This window comes from Macrotis lagotis, chromosome 3 (genome assembly GCF_037893015.1).
Source record: "Macrotis lagotis isolate mMagLag1 chromosome 3, bilby.v1.9.chrom.fasta, whole genome shotgun sequence".
Taxonomy (NCBI): Eukaryota; Metazoa; Chordata; class Mammalia; order Peramelemorphia; family Peramelidae; genus Macrotis; species Macrotis lagotis.
Genome location: NC_133660.1, coordinates 228,417,294 through 228,442,728, shown reverse-complemented (window position 1 = coordinate 228,442,728; position 25,435 = coordinate 228,417,294). Strand labels below are relative to the sequence as shown.

The 25,435-nt window shown below is 46.0% G+C and overlaps 1 protein-coding gene across 2 annotated transcripts; it reads left to right on the top strand.

Moving 5' to 3' along the window:
• Positions 1-5,133: 5,133 nt before the first annotated feature.
• Positions 5,134-25,416, top strand: DDRGK1 (DDRGK domain containing 1). Of its 2 annotated transcripts, none has more exons than XM_074230087.1 (9): positions 5,134-5,282; positions 10,222-10,407; positions 13,467-13,579; positions 13,856-13,957; positions 19,179-19,301; positions 20,222-20,260; positions 24,061-24,117; positions 24,652-24,700; positions 25,162-25,416. In XM_074230087.1, exons 1-9 carry the CDS (start codon positions 5,138-5,140, stop codon positions 25,326-25,328), a joined length of 981 nt encoding a protein of 326 aa, XP_074086188.1. In that variant the 5' UTR covers positions 5,134-5,137; the 3' UTR covers positions 25,329-25,416. The 2 variants fall into 2 exon arrangements, with proteins under 2 accessions (XP_074086188.1, XP_074086187.1); XM_074230086.1 differs by having other exon boundaries at positions 10,219-10,407.
• Positions 25,417-25,435: the final 19 nt, after the last annotated feature.

Here is a 25,435-nt window from a genome sequence, read left to right as displayed (position 1 = left end):
GCTTCTCTAGAGTCTGACCATTTAGGGTTTCTTATAGAACAATAACATCCCATAGTATTCATGTACCATCACTTGTTTAGTCATTCCCCAACTGATGGGTATCCCCTCAATTTCCAATTCTTTGCCACTACAAAAAGAGCTGCTATGAACATTTCGGAATATGTGGGACTTTTCCCATTTTTTAATGATTTCTTCTGGATATAGGTCTAGATTTGGAAATGCTAGGTCAAAGAGTATGAACAGTTTTATTGCTCTTTGCACATAGTTTCATGTTGCTCTCCAGAAAGGTTGGGTCCATTCACAACTCCACCAGCAATGCATTAATGTCCCAATCTGCCTACAACCTCTCCAACATTGATCATTTTCCCTTTTTCTTCATCTTGGTCAATTTAATAAGTGTGAGGTGATACCTCCTTGTTGTTTTAATTTACATTTCTCTAATCAATAATGATTTATCTTTGTCCATGCTCAGCAGGAAGCAGTTCCAGAAGATAATGATCTTCACCCACATGTCACTAGTTTACAAGATGAAAAGTGGGGATATGATGTAGTAAACTATAATTTGGTATCGGAGTTTGTGCCTGAGAGAAGTTTTGAATTATAGATATAAAAACCTGAGAAAAATTCTCCTCTAAGATACAGGCTTGAGAAAATTCCTTTCTACCCATTTGACTTTGTGATAAGGTATGTCTGAGAAGGGCTTTGTGATATAGAAAAGCAATCCTGAGAGAATTCTACCCATTCTGTAGCAGCATAGTTGAGGATGCCTTTCTTTATCTAATCTCCTTTCTCACTTCCAGACTAACTCCCTAGCTCTCTCCCCCAAGCCTTTCCCTTGGGAAAGTGGCAAATCAAAGATCCTAACATCCAGCCATCTGTGCATTAAGGGAGTCAGATTCTTCTACTTAAATTCATCCTACTCTCCCTTAGACAGACTTTCAGCTTGATCTGTACTGTCTTACATCACTTCTGATCTAAATACTATCAAATATTTCAAACTTGGCTTCAGAGAATCCTTTGTAGATGCATCTTCTCATGACTGGACACCAAACTAGGGTAACTGGGGTCCTTGAACAAGGGGCTTTAGCCTCCTTTTGTGCAAGGATCAAGACCCTGCAACACCAGGATGTGTTCAAAGACCTGGAGTGTTTAAACCAGAAAAAGAGATGACTTTGGGTGGGTGGGGCAATTCTTCAAAATTTTAAATGGTTGTCAAAGTACATCTTTGGTACAAGGCTTGGTATAAATAAGGACAATCAGAAGAAATTACAGAGGCAGATTTGAGCTCCATGTAGTGATAGTCTGTGATCAAGAACCAAAGGCTCTAAATTTGCCCCTTAGTTCAATGTTCTAGGAAGAATTATTTTCTTTCTCTAGCTCATCTCCCCTAGAGAATTTCTTCTAGAAACATCAGAATTTGGCTTCTGTGTAAGTCAATGGAAAAGGTAAAGGGTCTTCCTCAATTCCTTTGCTATGACTTGGTAGCAATATAGAACACATAGCTTATTTAACTTGAGCTAAAAATGCAAAACCAAAAAAAGATTTACACTCAGCTCATGAAGAATCAAAACAATTCCCTTTCTCTGATGGGTATATACATTCACAGACAACGAGCATTGGTCACAAACTTTTTGGTCTCCAATTCCTTACACTCTTAAAAATTATTGAGGGTCTAAAAAGAACTTTTATTTTTAGAGATAATATCTATCAATATTTGTCATAATATAAATTAAAACAAAATTTTAAAGTTTTTTAATGAACATATCTTAACACAGATACCTTTTTAAATAGAAAAATAGGGGCGACTAGGTGGCGTAGTGGATAAAGCACCAGCCTTGGAGTCAGGAGTACCTGGGTTCAAATCCGGTCTCAGACACTTAATAATTACCTAGCTGTGTGGCCTCTTGGGCAAGCTACTTAACCCCATTTGCCTTGCAAAAACCTAAAAAAAATTAAATAGAAAAATAACTTGTAGAACAAAAAATATTGAATGTATTGGTTTCCATATTTTTTGCATATCTAATGTTTGGAATAATAGGTGGATTTCCACATCTGCTTTGACATTCAGTTTCTTGGAACATATTGTTTTGGTGAACAAGAAAATCTAATCTTATACAGATTAGTAGTTGGAAAATATAGTATTTAAATATTCAAGTAACATTTTTAGTATTATTATGAAAAACATTTTAACTTCACAGACCTCATGAAATAGTTTCTAGGAATTCCAAGAGATCCTTGGACTACATTTTATGATCTATTATTGTAGATTCAACTCCAGACAGAAGTGTCAAAGACACAGCAGATTCCCCAAACTTCTGATTGGTGCAGAACAAGATTAAAATGTAGTTCCTCTCTGATTTTAATGTGTTGAGGTATTAATATAAAAAAAAATAAGGGGTGGCTAGGTGGCATAGTGGATAAAGCACCGGCCCTGGAGTCAGGAGTACGTGGGTTCAAATCTGGTCTCAGACACTTAATAATGACCCAGCTGTGTGGCCTTGAGTAAGCCACTTAACCTGTTTGCCTCACAAAAACCTAAAAAATAAACATACGTTGCTGTATACATCAATGTGGAACCCATAGGTATCTTTACATATTTTTTAGTGTCCTGGTTTCTATTTGAGCCTGACAATACTGATCCAGTCTCCTCTAGTTGAAACCTTCTCTCCCTACTCCAAGAAAGCAACAGAGAAAGCAACTTGAGTTGCCAGGTATTTTGGAGTTATTTTAGCGAAGCTTTGAAAGAAGCTGGGAATTCTGTAAGGTACAGAAGAATACAGAATGCATTCCAAGCTTGAGGGTCAGCAAAGGCATAAAAAAGGAGTAGATTAGACTAGAATAACATTAGTCAATTAGGTGTCTCGGAGAAGAGAGTATCAACCTTGGCATCAAGATTACCTGAATTTAAATACAGCCTCAGATATTAGCTGTGTGATCCTGGGCAAGTCACTTAACTGTTTTTTTGCCTCAGTTTACTCATATGAAAAATAGCATCTGCCTCCTGGGTAACAGTTTAGATCAAATGAGATAGTAGCTGTAGAGTACATTGCAAACTGTAAAGTGAAATATGTTAGATTCTTTTTTTTTGGCAAGGAAATGGTTAAGTGACTTGCCCAAGGTCACACAGTTGGGTCATTATTAAGTGTCTGTTGGGTCATTATTAAGTGTCTGAGATTGGATTTGAGGACGCCCCTATAAGTTAGATTCTTTTTTTTTCTTTAGATTTTGCAAGGCAGTGGGGTTAAGTGGCTTGCCCAAGGCCACACAGCTAGGTAATTATTAAGTGTCTGAGGTCGGATTTGAACCCAGGTACTACTGACTCCAAGGCCGGTGCTCTATCCACTGTGCCACCTAGCCGCACCCCAGATTTTTTTTTTGGTGAATAAATGTTATTTATTTTTAACATTCTTTTTTTTTTGGCCAAGGCAGCGGATTTAAGTGACTTGCCCAAGGTCACACAGCTAGGCAATTATTATTAAGAATCTGAGGTCAGATTTGAACTCAGGTACTCCTGATCCAGGGCTGGTGCTCTATCGTGCCACCTAGCTGCCCCTGTGACATTATAAATAAAGCAAATCAATTCCAATCATTCATTCTTTCTATCCTAGAATTCTTTTTTTAAATATTTATTCTCATTCTGTACAAATTTTTTTTACATTAATAAAATATTCTTGTTTAAGAGTAAATGAAATACCCCCCCATAAATATAGACTTGCTTGAGTGATAAAGGGGAGAGAAAAAAATTAAAATTAAAAAAAATAGTAATAATTGTAGGTATGGCCAGGTGGCACAATGGACGGAGCACCAGCCCTGGAGCCACGAGTACCACATCTGGCCCATAGACCCAACAATCACTCAGCCGTGTGACATGCAAGCCACCCCAACACCACTGCCCTGCAAAAACCAAAAAAAAAGAGAAAAAAAGAAAAAAAAAGACCCAAAATAAATAAAATAGTAATAATAATAATAATAGGGGTGGTTGGATGGCAGACAGAGCATTGGCCCTTGAGCCAGGAGCAGCTGGGTCCAAATCCGGCCTCTGACAACCAACAATCACCCTGCTATGTGGCTCCAGGCAGGCCACCCAGCCCCATTTGCCCTGCAACCCCCCCCCAAAGTAATAATAATAAAAAAATGTGCTTCAGTCTTTGTTCCAACACCAACAGCTCTGTCGTGGGTGGATCGCATTCTTTATGGTAAGTCCATTGCAAAAGTTATTTCCATATTTTTCCAATGGTGCCATTGCTGATCGCAACTCCCTCCATTCGTATTTCTCCACTACCATGTACTATATTTTCTCTCTCCTTTCACTCTGACTCTGCTGTAGTGTAGCTGAGTGGCGCGGCAGACAGATCCCTGGTCCTGGGGCCAAGAAGCCCTGAGCCCCCATACCACCCCTTAGGCCCAGCATCCACCTGGCCCTATGGTCCCGGGCAGGCCTTCCAATCCCAGCCCCTTTGCAAGAAGTAAAAAAGAAAATGTGTTATATCTGACCACTCTCCCCCCATGGTCCATCCTCTCTCTTCATTCACATCCCCACGCCTTCCCCCTGCCCCCCACTTCTTTCGTTTTTTTTTCTTTTTTTTAAGAAAGATTTTATTTATCTTGAGTTTTATAACCCCCCCCCATTCTTGCTTCCCTCGCCACCCCCCAAAGAAGGCATAAGTTGGCCCAGCTGAGTCTTATTGGCAAACAGCAGTTCAGGGGGAGGGGCGCCGCCAGGACAGGCTGGCACCCTGTCTGGAACTTAGAGACTTGCCCAGGGCACTGAGGCTCACGAGGATACTTTGTTTCATCCCGGTCTCGAAGAATAACGTAGAGGACAAGAAAGAGAGATTTGCACTTCGCGACCTTCCTAATGGCTACGCTGGCGGGAGAAGGACTTGTAGCAAGCAGGGACTGTGCCAGCCGAGGACCAGCCAGGGCGGGGCGGGACTGGCAGCGGGTATCCATGACGGACAGGCATTGGCAGAGAAGCAGCCTATCAGGGATCGGTAGGCGGGCATAGCGGGGAACCTCTGGCGGGCCGGTTAGTGTGCGAGGGACGCGTCCCTCTGATTGGTGGAGTGGGTGAACTTTGGTAACCTATAAGGGCCTTTCTGAGGACGGCCTATCAGCGAGCGGGGGCGGAGCCCTGATGCGGGCGGGTGGGTCACGCCCCCGTCGCGAGCGCTGCCGGGAAGGAGGCGGGATGATGGACCCGGTGCTCTACGTAGTGGCCGCGGTGCTGCTCATAACTCTCATTATTTTTGTGACCCGTATTCGGGAACAGGCGACAACAGGTAGGAGACTCCGCCAGCGCCCTGGGGCTGTTCGTCTTCCTCTCAGCCCGTCTCCCTCTTGGGTTCTCCGGCCCTGTCAGGCCGCTGAGGTTTCCAGCTCGGTCGATGTGACGAGCTTCCGGTCCGGGCGAAGCAGAAACCACAACTCCCGGCATGTAGTTCGGTCTCCTCTCCCCGCCCATTGGCTCTTTCTGTCTCCTGATTGGCCGAGAGCCACCGTGGGCTCGCCGAGTACCCTGTGCACGTGGAGCCCGGTCTTCCGGGGTGGGGTCGGGGTCAAGTTCGTACAAACTCGTACTACTCTTACCCGCTTCATGAAGCTGCCTCCCCCCTTTTAGTCGATCAGGAACCCCCAAGGGGTGACGATCCTACCCCCTCCGCCTGCATCTTCCCGTGCATCACCCAGGAACCCCACTGACCCCCCCAGATCCCAGCCTGCTCTTGCCTCTGACCCTGCTGTTTCTCCCTATCTCACCTGTCCCCCCTTTTCATACGCTTACCTTTAATTAGACTTTCCCCCAGTTTACCAAGGTTGTCCCATCTCTGCGAATCTCCGACCTTTCCTCCTCTCCAGTCCAGCCTCTTGTCAGGTCTTCCATGTGTCCTTCCACCTGTTCAGAATGGTGCACCTGGTGCCTGGGTTTACCTGTGTCCCTCGGATACCTATGAAAAATTCAGGCTGCTCTGTCTCTAGCGTTCAAGGCCCATCACAACCTGGTGTTAATCTTTCTTAGCATTCTTGCTGTGTTATTAGCTTTTTTTCAAAACGAAGCTGGATAGCTCTGCTTCAGGAAGGGGGCTTCCAGGTGGGGCTGGAATGTGGCCCTCCTTCCGGTCTTTTCCTGTTGTATTAAGCCCAGATCAACCCCTTCCTGATCCTCTGTTGGACAACTACTTCCCCCTGCTTCCCACAGGTTATATCACTTTTTCTTAGTTTTTTTTTTTGTTTATTTTGGGTTTTTTTGCAAGGCAAATTGGGTTATGTGGCTTGCCCAAGGCCACACAGCTAGGTCATTATTAAGTGTCTGAGGTCGGATTTGAATTCATGTACTCCTGACTCCAGGGCAGGTGCTCTATCCACTGCGCCACCTAGCCGCCCACTATATCACTTTGTTTTACAGTTTTCCTGCACTTACCATGTAACTTTGTGTTTTTTAGTTTCCTATACCTTATCCCCTTACAAGGTTGTCAGTTTCAGGACTATACAAAAATACACTTTTATGTCTCGCCTGTAGCCTCCCTCTTTAATGCCTGTTTCTTGATTGGTTAAATGTGATCATGTATAGAAAGCACTTTTGGAAACCCTCACCTTAGCAGTTGTGATTGTTATTATCCCTGTGCTTTTCTCACAGACTCCTCGCCCCACCCCCAACAAAGGAAACCTCTCAGCAGGGATTTCCCTTCCCTCCCCTTTCCCCATTGAGATCCACAGCCTGAGGACATTCAGATCATTGCCCCTGGCCCAGAGAATAGGAGTGTTCTGGCTAATGAGGATCAGAATAGAAATATAGGAAAGTGTGTGCCTTTCACAGAGATATATTCAATTTTCTTTCTTTACATTTGGCTTCCTCTTCCATATATATACATACATACATGCACACACACACACACACACACACACACACACACAGGGCAGCTAGATGGAACAGTAGATGGATCACTGACCTTGGAGTCAGGACAGGTGTTCGAATATGGCCTCAGACACTTGACTGTAATTAGTTGTGTGACCTTGGGCAAGTCACTTAATTCTGATTGCCTCACATTCAGAACCATCTTCAATCATCCTGATTCCCATCTGGCCACTGGACCCAGATGGCTCTGGAGGAGAAAATGAGGCTGGTGACTTAGCACTGCACCCCCTCACTCAAATCCAATTCACATGCTTGATATGGCAAGCACCTCCCTGATGTTATGCTCTTCTTTGAGAATGAAGGACAAGCATTATTATTATTATTATTATTATTATTATTATTATTATTATTATTATTCATATAATTTTTCATTCATTTATTTAATACATGATAGACATGAGAATCATTAAAACATTATTCCTTCCTTCATACTTACATGAAAATATCTTTTCCTTCTTGTTCACTCCTTCACGTACTTTCTGTCATTCTCATTTCTTTTCTCCCTTAGATAGACATAAATGACCATTTTTCCATCATGCAGGCACAGATTCTGTTCATAGGCACACAGAGGAATTCCCACCCCCAATCCCCTTTTATATACATGCACACTCCCTGGAACTTCCACATCCCCATTCTGAACTCTCAGATTCTTGTGCAGATGCTTGCTCCTGACCCATTTGGGGTCCCTTTGACAGCTGTCATTGTCCAGCATTGCAGGCAGACCTTCCTCCCCCCAACCCTCCCCTTCCCCAGCCACCTTCAGGCTCTTGTTGTGAGAGTGATCCATATATTTTGCTGCTTTCATTTTGGGCCTTGGGGATAGCTACGATCTGAGGGAGGTGAGGAGGTAGGTAAATCCAGTGTGGTAGGAGGTGGGTGGCAATCACTCTGCAAGGTTTCATGCAAAATCACAATCTTCTATTTACGTAACAGTTCCTACTGGTACTGCCTGAATTGGGGCTGGTTTCTACTCCTTTCCTCTTCCCCTCCTAGGCCTAGGATTTTTTGGATATCCAGGTTTGGTCACCTTTCCTAAGTATGGCCTCACAACAGCATTACCAGTCCAGCATTTCTACCCATTCCAAAGTGCCCCCCACCTCTTACTTCCCACCTAGGAGGCAGGCCTGGAGACATGGTAGACCCCACCTAAGTCCACACTATTTTGTCCTGGCATGTGACATGTTAGAAATGGCCTCTAGCTCTTGGCCTAAAGCTACAAGACCCCTCTCTGCTTTGTGTTAACTGCTGGTTAAGTAGTTGGGCTTTCCAGGATGATCTGTCTAGCCTCCTCTGGGAGTGCTCTGGGAGTAATACCCCATCAGCAGCTGTGGGATGGGAAGGGGGAGTGGTCAGGGCTGTCAGAAGAATAGATGTAGGACCTACCTTCAGGAAACTCACAGGTCCTGGCTCTGACTTCAGGGAGTGAATAATCTAGAGCAGCGATCCCCTAACTGTTTTGATTTGGCACTCCTCATTAAAAATTTTTGAGCTTGTGCTGCTAATATCCAAATATTTATCAGTTAGATGGCTCTGTTATTATTCTAATGCACTTTGGTATGTTGTAAAAATGGCACAAAAGTAAAAGTTTAAAATGCATAAGATAAAGATGAAATCAACTGTTTTTATATACTTTATTAACAATACAAAAAATTTCTGCTCTTGAAATCAGTGTGAATATGCTTCATCATTTTTGAAAAATTCCTTTGTATCCCTTGGAGATTGGGCAGAGCCAGCTTATGATAATTATTTGTTAGTAATTTGTTCTTCCAGAAACTTGATCAAAATTTTCTTATGGAAAGATATACCATATGATAAACAAGCAATAGAGTATAACTTTTAAGCAGGACTTAGGTTTCTCAGGCTATAGAGTTACCATGCTTAATAAGGACAAAAGTGAATTGTCTCTGATTTCAACTCTACAGAAAGTTGTCAGGTTAAATCCATCTTTTTCTTTCTTTACATGGTTTAGTGTAATGGATAGTACTGTATCTTCATTTCCTATTAATGCTTGCATATTTGAGTTGGAGTTATATGGTTGTGAGAAACAGCGAGAAGGGGCGTAATGTTAAATGGCAGTGGGTAGGTGGGAAGGAGCCAGCTGGTGAAAGACTCTGAAATGCCAAGGCAGGAGATGCTGTTTGTTCCCAGAGGTCATAGTGAGCCCCGGAGTTGGAGAAGGGAGCAATGCAAGCAGAGTCAAGCATTTGTGTGAAACATGAATAGGAGAGGAGAGGGCCCTGAGAAATAGAGGCTGATCAGGAGACAGCAAAGGCCTGCCCTAAGGGATGGTTGCGTTGAGGTGCTATGGGTTCCCTGGTCAGGCTGGAGGGGCCCATACCTAGGAGCTTGCACAACTCCAGGGGGACTGGAGCAGTGAGTCTTGGGCTGTGAGAAAGGGCTCGGTGTGGCCCTGTTGGAGATCAGCCCTATAAATGGACACAAGCCCCTGCTCCTACTTTCCATTTGGTGGGTCACACATTCCCCTAAGGCTGTTGCCAGGGACCAGTGGAGACTTACTCCAGAGGGGTGAGTCTCATGCACCTCAAAAGCCAAGAAAACAATCAGAAGTATATTCCTTGATTTGGTAGCTCAGATCAGAGGTACCCTAGGAACACCCATCAGGGGAAAACCTATATGGAACTGGATAGATCAGGTGGGACTATTGGAGGAGGGAGGGCAAAACCTGGATCTTTGGGAGGAATCATTGGCAAGAAAGGAGAGCCATTTTTTTTTTTAGGTTTTTGCAAGGCAAATGGGGTTAAGTGGCTTGCCCAAGGCCACACAGCTAGGTAATTATTAAGTGTCTGAGACCGGATTTGAACCCAGGTACTCCTGACTCCAGGGCCGGCGCTTTATCCACTATGCCACCTAGCTGCCCCAAGAGAGCCATTTCTGATGGGAGGGAATCAGAATGGGGAAAGGTACCGAGATCTTGGGGTAACAGGAGGAGATGGTTGTGGCAGAGGGGAGCCAGGAGATGAGTCCCAGAGGAAAGGGGGTCTAGATCAAGGTTGACCTAGAATGACAGAATCAGGAGTCCAGATTGGATACTGTGGTTAGAGAGGAATTGTTGGACTTTTAGGACAAGAGGATATTGAGATAATTGTGATAGTGAAGATCCCAGTGTAGGGGTGGAGTAGAGCTGGACTCTGCATCCCTGGACCCCTTCTTTGAACTGGGCTTCCCCTGAGGCCAGCCTCAGGAAAGTTGCTGCCTGTGGTACTGGGGTGGCAAAGGCTGGGGTGGCATCTTGAGATCACCAAGATCACCAGACTCACCAGCCTTCACTCTTCTCCTTTCCATAGCAGATCAGGAACATCAGCGCAATGTGGAGGCGGCAGCAGTGGCTGTTGGGGGGCCACGGCCCCAGCTTCTTGGACATGAAAACGAGAGGCCTGAAGGAAGACCTCGGCGTCGGCGAGATATGGGGAGCAGGCTTCAGGCCCAGCGCCGGGCCCAGCGGGCTGAGGAAGAAGAGGAGGAAGTGAGAGAAGGTGATGGCTGGGTGCTGTTCTGTGTCTGGTCTCTTTGTTTTTATTCACAGTGCTAAGTTCAGTGTCTGGCAGAAGGGAGATACCCAGGGAGTATTTGTGGACTGACTGACTCACCTTGGGCTCATGTCTGAGGCTAGAGGGGCCTACCCTGGGGAGCTCTGCCCTGCAAAGACTCCTGGAAGACCAGGGCTCTGAGGGAGATTGGGCAATTGGGGAGCAGATGGAGCTGCCTGCAATCAATACTACTAACAGAGGAACTTAGAGAGGAGGCAGCAATGGGAGGCCAGATTGGGGGTCAGAGCCATGAGTGTGGTCAGTGTCACAAGAGGGATGCTGGATTGGGGTGGGGGGCTCTCACCACCAGCCTCACTCCCTTTGATGGGACTCTCAGCATAGAAAAGAAATTGTTCCCTCATGATGATGCCTCCTCAGTCTCCTCCTATCAGATGTTGGAATCTGAGATGGAGTCTGTTCTGAGCACCATTCCTAGGAGACTGGTAGTGCCCCTGCCCCACTGGAGCTCTGGGTGTTCAGTGTCTGAGCCACTTCCCAGCCATTCCATGGAAGACCCCTGATCTCCATGTGTTAAGTCAGACTGAAGAAGAATGGCTTCCCTTTACTCTTCTAGCGTTTTAGGTGAGACAAATTCAGGACAGGAGATGGATCCTGGAGCCCGAGGTGGGGGATACATCTGGCAGGGCTGGAGAAGGAGCTAGGAAGCAAAGAGAGAGAGAGAGAGAGAGAGAGAGAGAGAGAGAGAGAGAGAGAGAGAGAGAGAGAGAGAGAGAGAGAGCGAGAGCTATAAACCAGAAGATGTTCTCATATATAAACCTTCTGATGGCTTATCCAGGGCTAATGAGGCTGGGCAGCCAGGCCAAGGCCCAAAATCCTAGAGAAGCTGTCAAAGAGGTAGGACAGGCTAGAAGAATAGTGGTCCAGTCTGGAGAGACTGTGGAATGGTAGGAAAAGGAGTAGTGGCAGATCAGCCTGGGCTGCTAGATTGGCAACAGATGGCAGATGGCCTTGAATGCCAGATCAGGATTTACTTTGGGAGGCAATGGAAAGTCACTGAAGCTTTTGGGATTTTTTTTTTGACAAAGATCCTGGAGAGTTTTGCCATTCCCTTCTCCAGTGTGTTCCTGTTTTACAGATAAGGAACTGAAGCAAATAGGAACGGAGTGACTTGCCCAGAGTACTAATAAGTACTTGAACTCAGATCTTCCTGACTCCAGACCTGGTGCTCTATCCACTGCACCACCTAGCTGCCCCCAGGAGTATATTTCTTGGGCAAAAAAATATGAAGCATGTGGAGACAGGCCAATGGAGAAGATATTGAGATAGTTTAGGCAGGAGGATGATGGCAACTCCTTGTCTTTCATCTCCCTAAGGCTTCCTCCAGTGTTTCTGGTTCTGCTTCCTGTGCTAAGCATTTTGATGCTGGTATTCATTGCCTCCTGCCTAAGTAGTGGAGAGCCCTGCCTCTACCTCTGGCCTCCCAGCACCCCTCCTTCCCCTCCACTTTGTCCAGTTCATCTTCCTCCAGGCTGTCTCCTCAGCAGTTGACCCTGCTGCCTCAGGGTGCCCCTCTGCCCCTAGACCTGGCTGAGCCTCAGTCTACCATGGCTCTAGTGTCAAAGCCAGGAGGGGTCCCCCACAATGCTTGAGGTGGAATCTTTCATTTTATAAACAGGGAAACTGAGGCTCAGAAGAAAGGAGCATTCTCAGTCATCCTGATCATTCCTCCTGGTGCTTTTCTCTCATACTCCCCCAGAACTCTAATGGGCATTGGGTACTCCACTTTGCATCCCAAGGGACCTTGTACCAATAGGAAGTGATCCATCAATTTAAAGCACATTATTCAGCACTTGTTGCATTCCAGTCACAATGGTAACCCTGAGGATAAAAGTACAAAAAAGATAATAGAAGACAGTATGTCCATGCGTAATTATAATCTGAATAAACCCAAGAGAGCACAAGCAATTGAGGGAGTTGGGAAAGACCCAGTCCAGAAAGTGGTTGTTAAGCTGAGACGTAAAAGAAGAGAGGGAGAGAGGGGTGGCTAGGTGGTGCAGTGGATAGAGCACTGGCCCTGGAGTCAGGAGGACCTGAGTTCAAATACGGCCGTAATAATTACCTAGCTGTGTGGCCTTGGGTAAGCCACTTAACCCCATTGCCTTACAAAACAACCTTTTAAAAAAAAAGAAGAGAGGGAGATCTGTAAGTGGAGTTACATATGGAGCACAGCTCTGGAGGGTCATGGGATTTAGAGTTGAGTGAATCCACAGATTTTCTATTTAAACTCCTTCATGCCCAGAGAGGTAAAGGACTTGCCCAAGGTCACCCAGGTAGAATGTAGCTGAGTTGGGACTTGAATCCCTGCAAATCAGCCATTCTTTCTCTTGATAATCTGCTTTATTGATTGACCAAAAATCCATATTCAGAGGCAGCTAGATGGCTCAGTGGATAGAGCACTGGCCCTGGAGTCAGGAGGACCTGAGTTCAAATTTGACCTCAGACTCTTAATAATTACCTGGCTATGTGACCTTGGGCAAGTCACTCAGCCCCATTGCCTTGCCAAAACCAAAAGACAAAAAAAAAATTCATCTTCCTGAATCCTTTATGCCACATGATCCCACAGGATCCCTATTCCAGACCTGGGAGATCAGTAGGATTTTTTTATCCTTAATTTTCATATGAGGAAACTGAGGCCCAGTGGATAAAAAAAGTGCTTTAAGCAGTCCCAGGTTACATTGATGGGGACTTGGACCTAAGGACAAGAAAGCGTCTTGTCCTTTTGTGCCAGAGAACTGGACTGAAACTTAGAGCCTGTTTAGTTCTTGCCCAGCCCACACACAGGGTTTCCTCCTTTTGGCCCCTTTGCAGACCCCATCCACCTCTACATCCATATGGCTGGGTCTACATGTAATCTGTTGCTGAGTGGGCTCCCTGAAGGCAGGGCCCAGGGTCTGTGGTCTGCTGCAGGTAAACCCCCCCCCCCATTCCTTTTGCTAAGGTGCTTTCTTCTATGCTCTCCAATGTCTTCCTCTCACCACATCTAGCCCAGGAAGAAGAAAGCGGTGATGAACCTGCAGAAATTCAACCATTGGGAAAAATTGGAGCCAAGAAACAGAGGAAGCTGGAGGAGAAGCAGGCCAGGAAAGCCCAACGAGAGGTGAACAGGCTGGGGCCGTGGGAGGAGGGGGCCAAAGCTCGAGGGCGACTGACCCAGGGAGAGCTGGGCAGACTTCTGTCTCACTGGTGGAATTCTCTCCTTTACCCTGACTCTGCCCTTCCTTCCTTCTCCCCATGGTTGGATATAAAACTTGTGCCTCAGCCTTCTCATCCAGGGATGGGCCCAGGCCCTTCTTTCTCCTGGTGGGGAGGACAGGTGCATAGTTGTGGTTGCAGAGCACTGGAAGCTGGACCTCATAGGGTTTTCTCTCTTTAGGCAGAAGAAGCTGAGCGTGAGGAGCGGCGTCGCCTGGAATCCAAGCGGGAGGAGGAACGGAAGAAAGAGGATGAGCGCCTTCGTCTAGAGGAAGAAAGGAAGGTGAAGCATTCCCTCACACTTGACCTTCACCTTTACTCTGACCTCATTCCTCCAGGCCTAGGAACCTTTCCATTGTGCAGGCTTGAGGCCAGGCTGAGGTGGGCCGGCTGTGCCTCATTATCACCTGGGATGGACATTTTTGTCTCAGGACAACTTTCTTTTTTGCCTCTAAGGGTCTCTGGACTGGTATTCCATGACTGTCCCACTGTCAGGACTCTCCCCTTGATTCCTCTCTGCATCCATCATTCCTTCAGCTGACATGGTGGGGTCTCCATTTCTGTTCTTCCTCCCAGTTGTCCTATTGCCTCTCATCTATCCAAAACACCATAATCCACATATCTCACGGGATTCTTAGATTCAAAAGAGCTGCAGCAGTCACAGCACTGATGGAGACAGGGGCTCCAGGAAAAGGAAGTGATAGTTGTGTTCTGCCTGGAAAAACCACCAATATTGGGAGGTTTGTCTTGTAGAAGAGTGATTAGATTTTTTTTATTTGACTGAAGAGAGCGGAACTCAGAGCATTGTGGGAAGATACTGTAGCTGCAAATTGTGATTCAACTAAAAGGAAACAAATAAACTTTTTACCATTTGGAGCTGTCCAAAAGTGGAATCCCAGGGCCTCAGAAGAGAGAAAGCCCTTGATCTGGAGATCACTTGTGGATTTTCTGAGCTCTGAATTTTTTCCCTGTTCCATGATTCTGAGATTCTAATTTGGTCGAGATCATATGACTAAAGAAATAGTCAAACTTTAAGTGCTAAATAGGTAACATAGTTAAAACAAAGATGGATAAGAAATGATCTCTTACTCACTTGTCACCCAAAGACCTCATAGTCTAATAGCAAAGGATATAACACAAAACATCTATAGTTAAGAAACCAGGCAGAATGGTATTAGTGACATAAATCATAGAGAATCTTCCAGAGGAAAGAGACTGAATTTTTTTTTGAGACCATATTTCTTTTTTTTAATGTATTTATTTTGAATTTTATAAATTTTCCCTTAATCTTGCTTTCCTCCCCCCCCATCTCCCACAGAAGGCAGTCTGTTAGTCTTTACATTGTTTCCATGGTATATAGTTATCTAAGTTAAATGTGACGAAAGAGAAATCATATCCTTAAGTAAAAAAAATAAAGTATAAGAGATAGAAAAATTACAAATAATTTTTTTAATTAAAATTTTTTTTAAAATTAAAGGTAATAGTTGAAACCACATTTCTAACTAGTTAAGTTGAATGAGGCTTTCTGGAGGAGACAGTATATAACTGGACCTTGAAGGATGGGAGAAGGATTTGTTTACCTCATTGAATTTAAATTAAATTAAATTTGTAAAAGTATTTTATATCCTCCCTATCCTCCCACTTCCCCTTTTCCATTGAGCAGAAAGTGAGAGAAAGGAAAAGACAGAAGGAAAGAGAAAAGCCTCTCACAACCATGCATAGTCTAGTGAGTCGCCACATTGCCCATGCCTGAAAATGTCTTTCTGCATTTTAAGTTCATTACTTCTCTGGCAGGAAGCAAGAGTTTCATCTTCAGTCTTTTGGACTCATGGGTTATCTTTACATTGTTCAGATTTCTACAATCATACAAAGTTTGTGGGATTTTAATAACATTTTTCTCATTGTATAAATTTCTCTTCTAATTCTGCTTAATCTGCTCTGCAGAGGTCTTTTAAGTTTCCACTGAAATTGTCGATTTTGTTATTCTTACAACCCAAAACTGTTCCATTTAGAGAAACAAAATTCTCTAAATATGTTTTTGTGTATGTGGATCCTTTTTTCACCTTGCTTGAGCTCCTTATAGCATAGGCCCAATAGTTGATATTACCGATTCAAATGTTTTGTACAGTTTAGTAATTCTGGGGGCATCATTCCAAATTGCTTTTCAGAATGACTAGATCAATTGTTGGCACTACCAACAATGAATTGTTCCTGTTTTCCTAAACCTGATTCAACATTTGTCATTTTCCTCACCATCTTTGCCAGTTTGATGAGTGTGAGGTGGAATTTTAAAGTTCTTTTAATTGCATTTTATAGTTATTAGTGATTTATGACCTTTTTTCTTATGGTTGTTGACAGCTTGGATTTCTTTCTCTGAAAATTGCTTATTCACATCCTTTGGCTATTAGGTAATGGTACTTTGTCTTATAAATTTGAATTAGTTCCATATATACCTTGACTTTGAGCTTTCATCAGAGAAACTTGCTGCCAAGAATTTTCCTGTATACCTGTTTCCCTTCCAATTTTAGCTACATTTGATTTATTCAGACAAAATCTTTTAAATTTTACATAATCTGGGGCAGCTAGGTGGTGCGGTGGATAGAGTACTGACTCTGGAGTCAGGAGGACCTGAGTTCAAATCTAATCTCAAACAATTGATATTCACTGGCTACATGACCTTGGGCAAGTCACTTAACCCCATTGCCTTGCAAAAACCAAAAAAAAAAATTTATATAATCAGAGTTCATTTTTGTGCTCCTCTCTAATGGTTGTTTAGTCATGAGCTCTCCTCCCATTCATAGTCTTCTTCCTTGTTCCTCTAATTTCTTTATGATGTGATCAGGTCAGTTACTCATTTGCTATTTTTCTTGGTGTAAGTGTGGCATGAGGTTTTGGTCTAAACCTAATTTTTGCCAGATTGCTGTCCAGTTTTCCTAGCAGTTTATGTATAATGGTGAGTCCCTTTCCCAGTAACTGACATCTTTGGGTATATCAGACACTAGGCTGCTGCATTGGTTTTATGGGGTATATCATAGCTATTCTACTGATCGCCTTCTTCTGTATTTTTCATCCAGTCCCAAATGGAATGGCTATTGGTTAGTTTGGTCAAAGAAAGTGAATTGAATAAGCCTGAGAAGAAAAGCAGTGTGCTAATGGAGGGCCTGGAATGCCAGACCAGTCAGGGCAGAGCTGTTTTAGGTTTGGGAGATAGAGGAGTGAGGTGGTAAGAACTGTGCTTGAGAAAAATAGGACCTAAAGTGGAAGTCAAAGGCCAGCAACACTTCAAATAATCTGAGGAAGAGGCCGATTGTGGAACCCATGGCCTAAGGAAAATCTGCTTTTTAGTCTCCAGCATAGCACCTAACTAAAAGCACTTGATAAATCAGATGTCCTCACAGACTGCATTCTAGTCACCTGGCCTCCAGGAGCACCCACCTTCCCCCACCTTTGTAAAGCACTCCCCATTCACAGAGCGCTCTCTTGCCTTCCCACCACCTTTTGGGGTCCTCCCTCACTCCCTTTCAGGCTTAGCTCCAGGGACCATAAGAGATGTTAGTGGCTCCAGCTAGTCCACCTTGTAGGATTAGAATACAAGCTTTTCGAAGGCAGAAACTGTTGCTGTTGTCTTTGTGACCCCTTGGGCCACATCTCTGCCTCTAAATAAATGCTTATTGAATAGAATGAAGTCGTAAGTTTAGAATAGAGGCTGGAGAAGAGCGGAAGAGGGGAGTAAACTGAGGGAAGTCCAAGAGGATGCGTTGGATTTAGTGTTTGACCCTATTGGGAGGGAGGGAGAAGTCCAGACAGATGAGGTTGTGAGCTTTGGTGACCAGGAAGGGGGTGCAGATAAGTCTGCCAGAAAAGCAGTTTTGAGGGGAAGGTAAGTCAGATTTTCAATATATTGCATGTAAGGGGCTCTGCTCGTCTCCCCACCCTATCCTGCATCCCAGAGAATTGTTTGGGGAAGGGAAGGAGGCAGGAGGGAATGTCTCTCTGTCCCTCATACACAACTTCAGCCCACGTCTGCCTACCTACCACACCAGGGAGGGGCACCTCGCTAAAGGTTAGACAATGAGTGATTAGTCATGAGGGGAGGAAGGCAGAGAAACTCAAAGGCTCTTCAGAGCTTGGGAGACGTGGGCTGAGAAGTGTCTGTAGCTGCCTGGCTTGTTAAATGGAAGATGATTTCTTCCCTTTGATGGGTATGACAAAGCTAGTGACAAGCAGCCCCAGGAACAGCCGGGGGCCTGCCCCTTGGAGATGGTTCTAATCATTCCTGGGCTGATGAGGTAGACATAGCCCCCTGGCCTCAGTGAACCCCAATGGAAGAGGGAAGTAGGATGTACACTGAGGCAGTGTAACCTCTGTCAGAATCAGCACACACATAATTTGGAGATGGTAGAACCTAGAAGCAGGAGGGATACTTAGAAGGCACTGTAGTACAGGTAAGGAGAGAGAGAGAAACCAAGTCAGAGACTGAATTATGGTGCCTGGCAATAGGAATGGAGAAGGAAGGAGCCATAGAAGAGACATTTTGAAGAAAGTAGGGGTTATTTCATGGATTTGGGGGCTGGGGCTGATCACAAAGAGTCGGGAAGGAGGCAAAGATAATTCATGAATTTTTTTGGAGTACTTTGTATAGGTGTCTGGAGGGAGACTCCTCAGAGCAGGTCCACTGGATGAAGGGCCACTGATGTCTTCCCCAGCAGTAGGAAAGAACTGTTTGGATTGAGATCTTTTTTTTGTGGGGGGGGGTCCAAGAGTAGGAGCTTCTGTGGAGGTGGGGCTTCTGTCTATCCATCATCTGTAGATTGTGTGTTTTAACTTGTCCCCACAGTGGTGATAGGGCCACATGGAGGCACTGGGCAAAGCTTGCAAGAAGGTGGGTTTCAGAATTTCCCTGGCAGAGTTGGGCCATGTGCTCTCAGGGTTAGGAAGCAGGACCTTTGTCTCCAGAGGGGAGGCGAGTTGAATCTCAGGGCCTTGATTAACCTTCAGAGCAGATCATTCACCTAGGACCCATGGGTTTGGAGACAGAAAACCTGACTTTGAATTCTGCCTCTATGTCCTCATCTATAAATTGAAAGGAGTTGGGTTAAATTATCTCTTGCCAGCTCTGGATCCTATAATAACCTGAGTATTCCCAATTCAGTCATATCTATGAGGGTATATAAATGCTAATTCAGTGGACTGGGGTTAATGCTGATGGGAAATCTGTGTCCTGGGTGATTGAGGGATGGGACAGGTGGGAAGAGCCCTATCCTGGGCTATGGTGCTGGTCTCTGTGTTGGATGGGGCTTGACCCTCCATTAGTGACCCTTGAAAAGGGGGATCTCTAGATGACTTGGAGTCTCGAAAGGGACTTCCCAGGTGAGAGCCCAGCTCTGCTTTCTGGAGGAGAGCCTTCTGCTCACACAGATCTTAGGGGAACTCTGACCTCAGCCTTTGGTGGGATTCACAAGGATATTTTTTGGGGAAACTGAGGCTTGTCTTTTTGTCTGCAGGAAGCAGAGGAAAGGAAGGCCCGCCAAGAGCAGGAGCAGCGGGAGCATGAGGAGTACCTAAAGCTGAAGGAAGCCTTTGTGGTGGAGGAGGAGGGAGAAGAGGAGACCATGACAGAGGAGCAGGTAGGGGGACCCCCCTCCCCAGAGCTCCCCATGACAGCCAGCAGGAGGTGATGGAATTAGCAGGAATCTAGGGGAATTGGGTCTAGGAGCCAGCTTCAGGGGTCAGGACAGAGTCTCTGTTTGAGGGACAGTCCTGTCATCAGAGGGCAGAGCTACAGATGTTCTCTCCCCTCTGTCCCCTGTTACCTCCTCCCTGCCTCCTGTCCTTCCTGCCATCAGAGCGGGCTCCGAATTTGCATCACCTATATAAGCAAGGCAGCAGATGGGAGAGAGGGGGCAGGGGGAGCCTTTCTCCAGGCTCTGCATTTGAGAGGGAGCAGGACCTCCCAGAGATTGCTCTCAGCTATGTCTCTGGTACTGATTAACCTGCCATGAATTTCCATAGGGGCTGCCTTCCCTGGGCCCTCTACTGGGTGTTCCAGGTGGGCAGGTAGGTGGAACCTGGTCAGGGTCCAGGGAGTGTTCTCCTAGCTTCTCATGGCATGGGTGCTGACCTTGGGGGTGGGGGGGGAAGGGTGAAGAGTAGGTGAGAGAGGAGGGTGATGTCTGCCCAAGTTCAGAGCTCTCTGCACCTGGAATGAGTTGTCTTCTAAGCCAGTGAGCTCCTGACCTTGGAGGCCCAATCCCCACTTGTCATGGCTGTCTTATGGGGGGGGGGGCTTCCTGTTCAGGAGTGGTTTGAGTATGACCTGAATGGTGTCCAAAGGCCTTTCTATCTCTCAGTTGATGAGATCCTATAGGGGTCAGGAGCAGGATTTGTTGTCTTGTGATGTTCAGTAGTCCGACACATCATCAGCCCTTCTTCTCCAGGCTTTGTGCACAGCCACAAAGAAGCAGGCTGGAAGCCTCCTCAGGCAGACCTCCTCTGCTAGGCCTCAGCCCAGCCTGTACTGACCCTTTTGTGTCTTTATCTTCCACAGTCTCGGAGCTTCCTGACTGAGTTCATCAGTTACATTAAGGTAAAAGGCTTTAGGGGTTGGGTTTTGACCCAGGACTTTCTTTCTGATGTGTAGGGTGGGGAGGGAGAGGACATCAGACTGTCCTGGGAATGTCTGCTGGCCTGCTGCCTCCTTTACCCATCCATGCTTCCCTGCCACATTGGTACCTACAGATGCCGACAGAGCATGGGCAGGCACGTGTTCAGACACTTGTCTGTGTCTCTCAGCAACTCCTCTGTTTTCCAGACCCTCCATCTGAAGCTGACTTGTTCTTTTGCACGAGTTTGTCCAAGTCATTTGATATGTGTTCTCTGATCCCTCCCTCAGACCCAGAGCAGTCCAGGTGGAGATAGTAAGGGAGAGAGGAGATATGGCCTCTGCCTTCAGTGAGCCCCAGGCTGATAGACCGGAGGCTTGTTTTAGGGAGTCCCTGGTTGAGGAGCAGGAGAGGAGAGCTGCTGGAATTGCTGCTGTTTGGGCTGTGGCTTGACCCAGAAAGTTGTCCACATGTCCCCTCAGCCTCCTGGGCCCTTTCCCCAGGACTGCCTAGGAATGTTCTCCCTTTTGCTGCTGAACCCCTTCCTTTCTCCCACTCTCCGTTTCTCACTTCCCCCCATCCCCAGAAGGGAGAGGGGAAGTTTTCAGGTACAGCTTTAAAGTGGGGGAAGCTGAAGCATCAGCAAGAACTGTGGGAGTGAGTGCAGAGGGAGCAGGGGGTGGCTTTGAACCATCATTGCATAATCTACCAGCTTGCAGCCCCTGGGAGGCTCAGCCTACGCCCCAGGCAATCAAGGAAGCCCATCAAGCCTGGAGTGAGTGGTGAGCAAGCCTGGCTCCCACAGACTGACAGGTGGTTTGATTCAGGAAGGGTCTGAAGGACAGCCCAAGAGTGATGTCAACCCAGGGGGAGTGCCTCCCACAAGGCAGTGGGCTGCAGTGGAAAAACCACAGGCTGGAGGCAGTTCGAATCCTGTCCTGGGAGAATTTGAGTCCCTCATTTCCCTCCTCTGGGCCTCATTTTGCCCATCTATAAAATCGTGACATGGTACTGGATGATTTCTAAGCTCCCTTCTGTTCTAGATCCTGTAATCTGCTAGCTTACAGATTCTTACTTTCACCTTATCTCTTCAAATATTTTGATAACTATATTTCAATATAATTTGCTTCCTTCAAAATTCATCCTATTTTATGAATTTAAAAACATGATTCTGAGAAGGGCTCTGTAGGGTTCACCAACTATCGGAAGGGTCTGGGATCACAGAAAGGCTGGTGTCAGTACGCCCTGTAAAGAGCTGGGTAAGTTTACCACTCATAGGGGATCTCTGAGCTCTTAGTTGGGCTTTGTGGTAGAGGACTACTCCTGCCTTGGATGATTTCAGTGGGATTTCATTTCCTCCTTCCCTCCCCTCCAAGAAGTGCCCCTGAAAATTCAGGCCCCTTTATAACTGACATCTGCAAAAGGCTTCCCCCCACCCCTCCACAGTGACCTAAAAGGAAGCCTTCTGAGATTGCTCAGAGGAGAGCTCACAGCCTCCCCTTGTATCTTCTAGCTACTTTCAGTGTGAGTCCCCTAGCTGCCCATCCATGTGGGCCTCCTCCCTACAATTTCCCACCTTATGGTAACCTAAGAAAAGCCTTCTGTGTCAGTTCCTAGGTGCCTTTTCACTGTGCCCAGCTCCAGGGTGGACCCCATGCCTGCTCTGATGGCCCATGGTCACATGAAACTCCCAAGGCCCCAGTCCTCCCTATGCTTCCTTTAGGGTCCTACCCCCCCCCCCTCCAGGGTTCCTCCCAGTTCACATTTTTGGTCTATTCCTCAAAACTCTCCAAGGTTGGGGTGGCTATGTGGAGCAGTGGCTAGAGCACTGGCCCTGGAGTCAGGAGTACCTGGGTTCAAATCTGTCTTTAGACACTTAATTACCTAGCTGTGTGACCTTGGGCAAGCCACTTAACCCCATTGCCTTGCAAAAAAAAATCTTAAAAAAAAACTCTCCAAGGTTCAATATAAACATTAACAGACTGCTGGGGGGGGGGAAGGGAAGCAATAATGGGGGGAAATTGTAAAACTCAAAATAAATAAAGTCTTTGTTTAAAAAAAACTCTCCAAGGTTCAGAAAACTTCACTGAGATTTTAGAGATCTCCTGATCTCCATTTTTACAGATTTTACATTTTACAGATGAGGGCACTCAACCTGGGGAAGGGAAGATTCCTGTAGCTAAAAAGAGCAGACTCAGAACTCAATCCGTATCCTTTGACTCCAGATCTAGTCTTTCTTCTGTTTTCCCATTTACTGGGATGAGGATGGCAGTAGTTTGTATCCACATAGGTGAAGGGGACTGTATTGGCTGTTTAGTGTCCAGTCCTCGTCCTGATGAGGTAATGTTGAAGTCCTGTCTTCAGTCTTTCCCCCTACAGCTCCTTGTAGCTATAGGAATCTTCCTCAGGTTGAATTCCCTCATCTGTAAAGTTGGGGAGACCACACATTAGGAGGTCTCCAAAGTCTCAGTGAAGTCCTCTGAACCTTGGAGAGGCTTTAAGGAATGGACTGAAAATGTGAACTGGAGGAACCTTGAGCGGGGTAAGACTCTAAAGAAAACACAGGGAGGACTGGGGCCTTGGGGGTTTCATGTGACCATAGGCCATCAGTCCCTGAGAACTTAGAGGTACCCCAGGACAAGGCTCTGGCTGGCTCTTCTCCTTGTATACAATCAATACCTCTGACTCCTCTGCCCTTCTGGCACTGCCTCAGCCAGCCAGAAATTGGCACTTTCTCTGTGTTTAATGGGAAATGAGCGATTCATAAATATAAATGCAGCAATTCACCCTCCCCTTGCCTTGGGTTAACCTTCAGGGGAGTAAAGTTTCAGGGTCCAATCTTGCTCTGAAAGCTCACAGATTTGGGGAGACCCCTGCCCTCAGGAAGCTGACTGTAGTCCTTAGAGAAACTGAGGCACAGAGATCCTGCTTGGCCAATCCCACCCAGTCTACCTTTTGTTTCCTGACTTAAGAGCAATATTTCCTTGTCTACCTACCATTTCAATAGACTCTAAAATATCATTGGAAACATTCTTCCCCCCCCCATTTTTCCTCTGGAATTTTGGTCTCATGTTTGTTCTAGTTTTACTCCAATCCAGCCTCCCCCAGGAAGGCTTCTCTGACCTCCTGTCAGTAACAGCCTTCCCCCTCAGATTTTACATAACATCAGAATATTTTTTTTTTAATCTGAACTTAACAAAAACCAAATAAAATGAATATTTTCAAGATTCTACATGAAATCTCTTTTCCTTTACATAATACTTGGTTTGTGCCTTCCTGATGAACTTATCATGTCATACTCTCTGTTATGGAAATGTGTTTATGTCACACACACACACACACACACACACACACATACACACACACACAGGGAATGATTCTAGGAAGGTAGGAGCTGTGTGCTTCTGATATAAAATTTTTATCTCCTCTGACATTTAAGAAGTATTTGTTGAATGAATGTTTGCACTAAAGCTGTTGACGTGAATGTATTTAGATTTTTCAGAATGAGATTCTCTTGAGGGTAGGACCTTTATCCCTTTCTGTTTCCTTTTCAAGTAAGAAAGAGATAGAACCAGCAGATAGGAAGCTTCCAAGGGCCTGGGCAGAGGAGTTGCCATGAATTTATGTTTCCCTAACTCCTCCTTCCTTAAGGGAAGTGCCTCAGGGCAGGCTCTAGGCTGGAAGTCATGGTGTCTAGACTATACTGGAATGTATATATAACCTCCCACCATGTGCCTTAAACTGGGGATATTCAAGCTGGGCTTCCTTGTCTCTGTCTCCACAGCAGGCAAAGGTTGTGCTCTTGGAAGACCTAGCATCTCATGTTGGCCTGCGAACTCAGGTAAGGAATGGAGTTAGCCCTGGTGAGGTTTCTGTGACCAGGGTCAGGTGTGGGTATTGAATGGCCCAGGGCCAGACTTGGTCCTCACAAAACCAGGGACTCTGTCTGGATCATCCCCCAAGACCCCTAAAGCCCATGCGAAGTAGGAAGGCCAAGAAAGAAACAGCCAAACATCACCAGTCGAAGCTGCCCAATCCAGTTACCATGACAACACTCCTCCCTGTGGTCCCAGTCCCTTGCCAGAGCCTCCCACTGTTCCAGTTCCTGGGAAACAGCACCACCACCACTATCACCCCCCCACTTGCATCTCTCCTAGGATAGAATGGGGAATGTCCAGACACACCAGAGTAGGGGGAGTCAGGGAGAAAATTCTTCCCAGAGGAAGTCCCATGAGGGAGGGCTAGAAGAGTGAGAGGATTCTTCTCCCACTTTCAAGCAGTATCTCCTGAGAATTTAGGGAGTAAAGGCTACTTTATTGGGAGGGTTGACTTTTTCTGGCTCCCTGCTAAAGATGGTTCCCCTTCTCCTCCACAGGATGCTATTAACCGGGTACAGGACCTGCTGGCTGAAGGCACATTGACAGGTGCGGAAGAAGAGGGTACCATGGGGCCAGGATTCACATCCAGGCTTCAGGAGCCTAGCTGTACATTTAGAATTCAGGCCTTATCATTCTGTCCTGCTTACCAGGCTTTTGGAAAAGAAGATTCATAGAAGGTCCTATCCTTGGGGCACCCCAAGCAAGCAACAAGGCACATACATGACACAGATACACGACATGTAGACGTGACAGATTAGTTACAGAAGGGAAGACCAACCAGTCCAGAAAAATTGAGAGTAGGAAGACTAGAGGGGAGGACAGACCTGGTCACCTGGACCTATCAGTTATCAGTGTAGGCTACTGAAAAGTTGGTGGGGGAAGAGTGGGAATGAACTAACCTTGAGGAGGCAGGGGCTTCAAAGTGGGAGTATATTCCAGAGTATAAGGATCTTAGAGGTGGAAGGAGCTGGGGGGTCCAGTTACTTGTGCCACTTTTGTCTTTTCAGGTGTGATTGATGACCGTGGCAAATTCATCTACATCACACCTGAGGAGATGGCAGCTGTGGCCCAGTTCATCCGACAACGAGGACGTGTGTCCATCTCTGAGCTTGCACAGGCCAGCAATTCCCTCATCACCCTTACCCCAGAGACTTCTGCCCAAATCCCCGCTTAACCCTGGAGTCTGGCCCTGCTAGTTAGTACCCCTTGGCTTTCTTTATAATGATGTCAGTAACCTCACAGATTAAAGAGACTGAGTGGTGTCCAGGCCTGTCTCTGGGA

Excerpts from the sequence above, each read along its gene's own strand:
- DDRGK1 (XM_074230086.1), top strand. The coding sequence starts at position 5,138 with ATGCGGGCGGGTGGGTCACGCCCCCGTCGCGAGCGCTGCCGGGAAGGA. Across the intron at positions 5,283-10,218 it reads TCGGGAACAGGCGACAACAG|CAGATCAGGAACATCAGCGC; the intron begins GTAGGAGACTCC and ends TCCTTTCCATAG. Across the intron at positions 13,958-19,178 it reads GTCTAGAGGAAGAAAGGAAG|GAAGCAGAGGAAAGGAAGGC; the intron begins GTGAAGCATTCC and ends TTTTGTCTGCAG.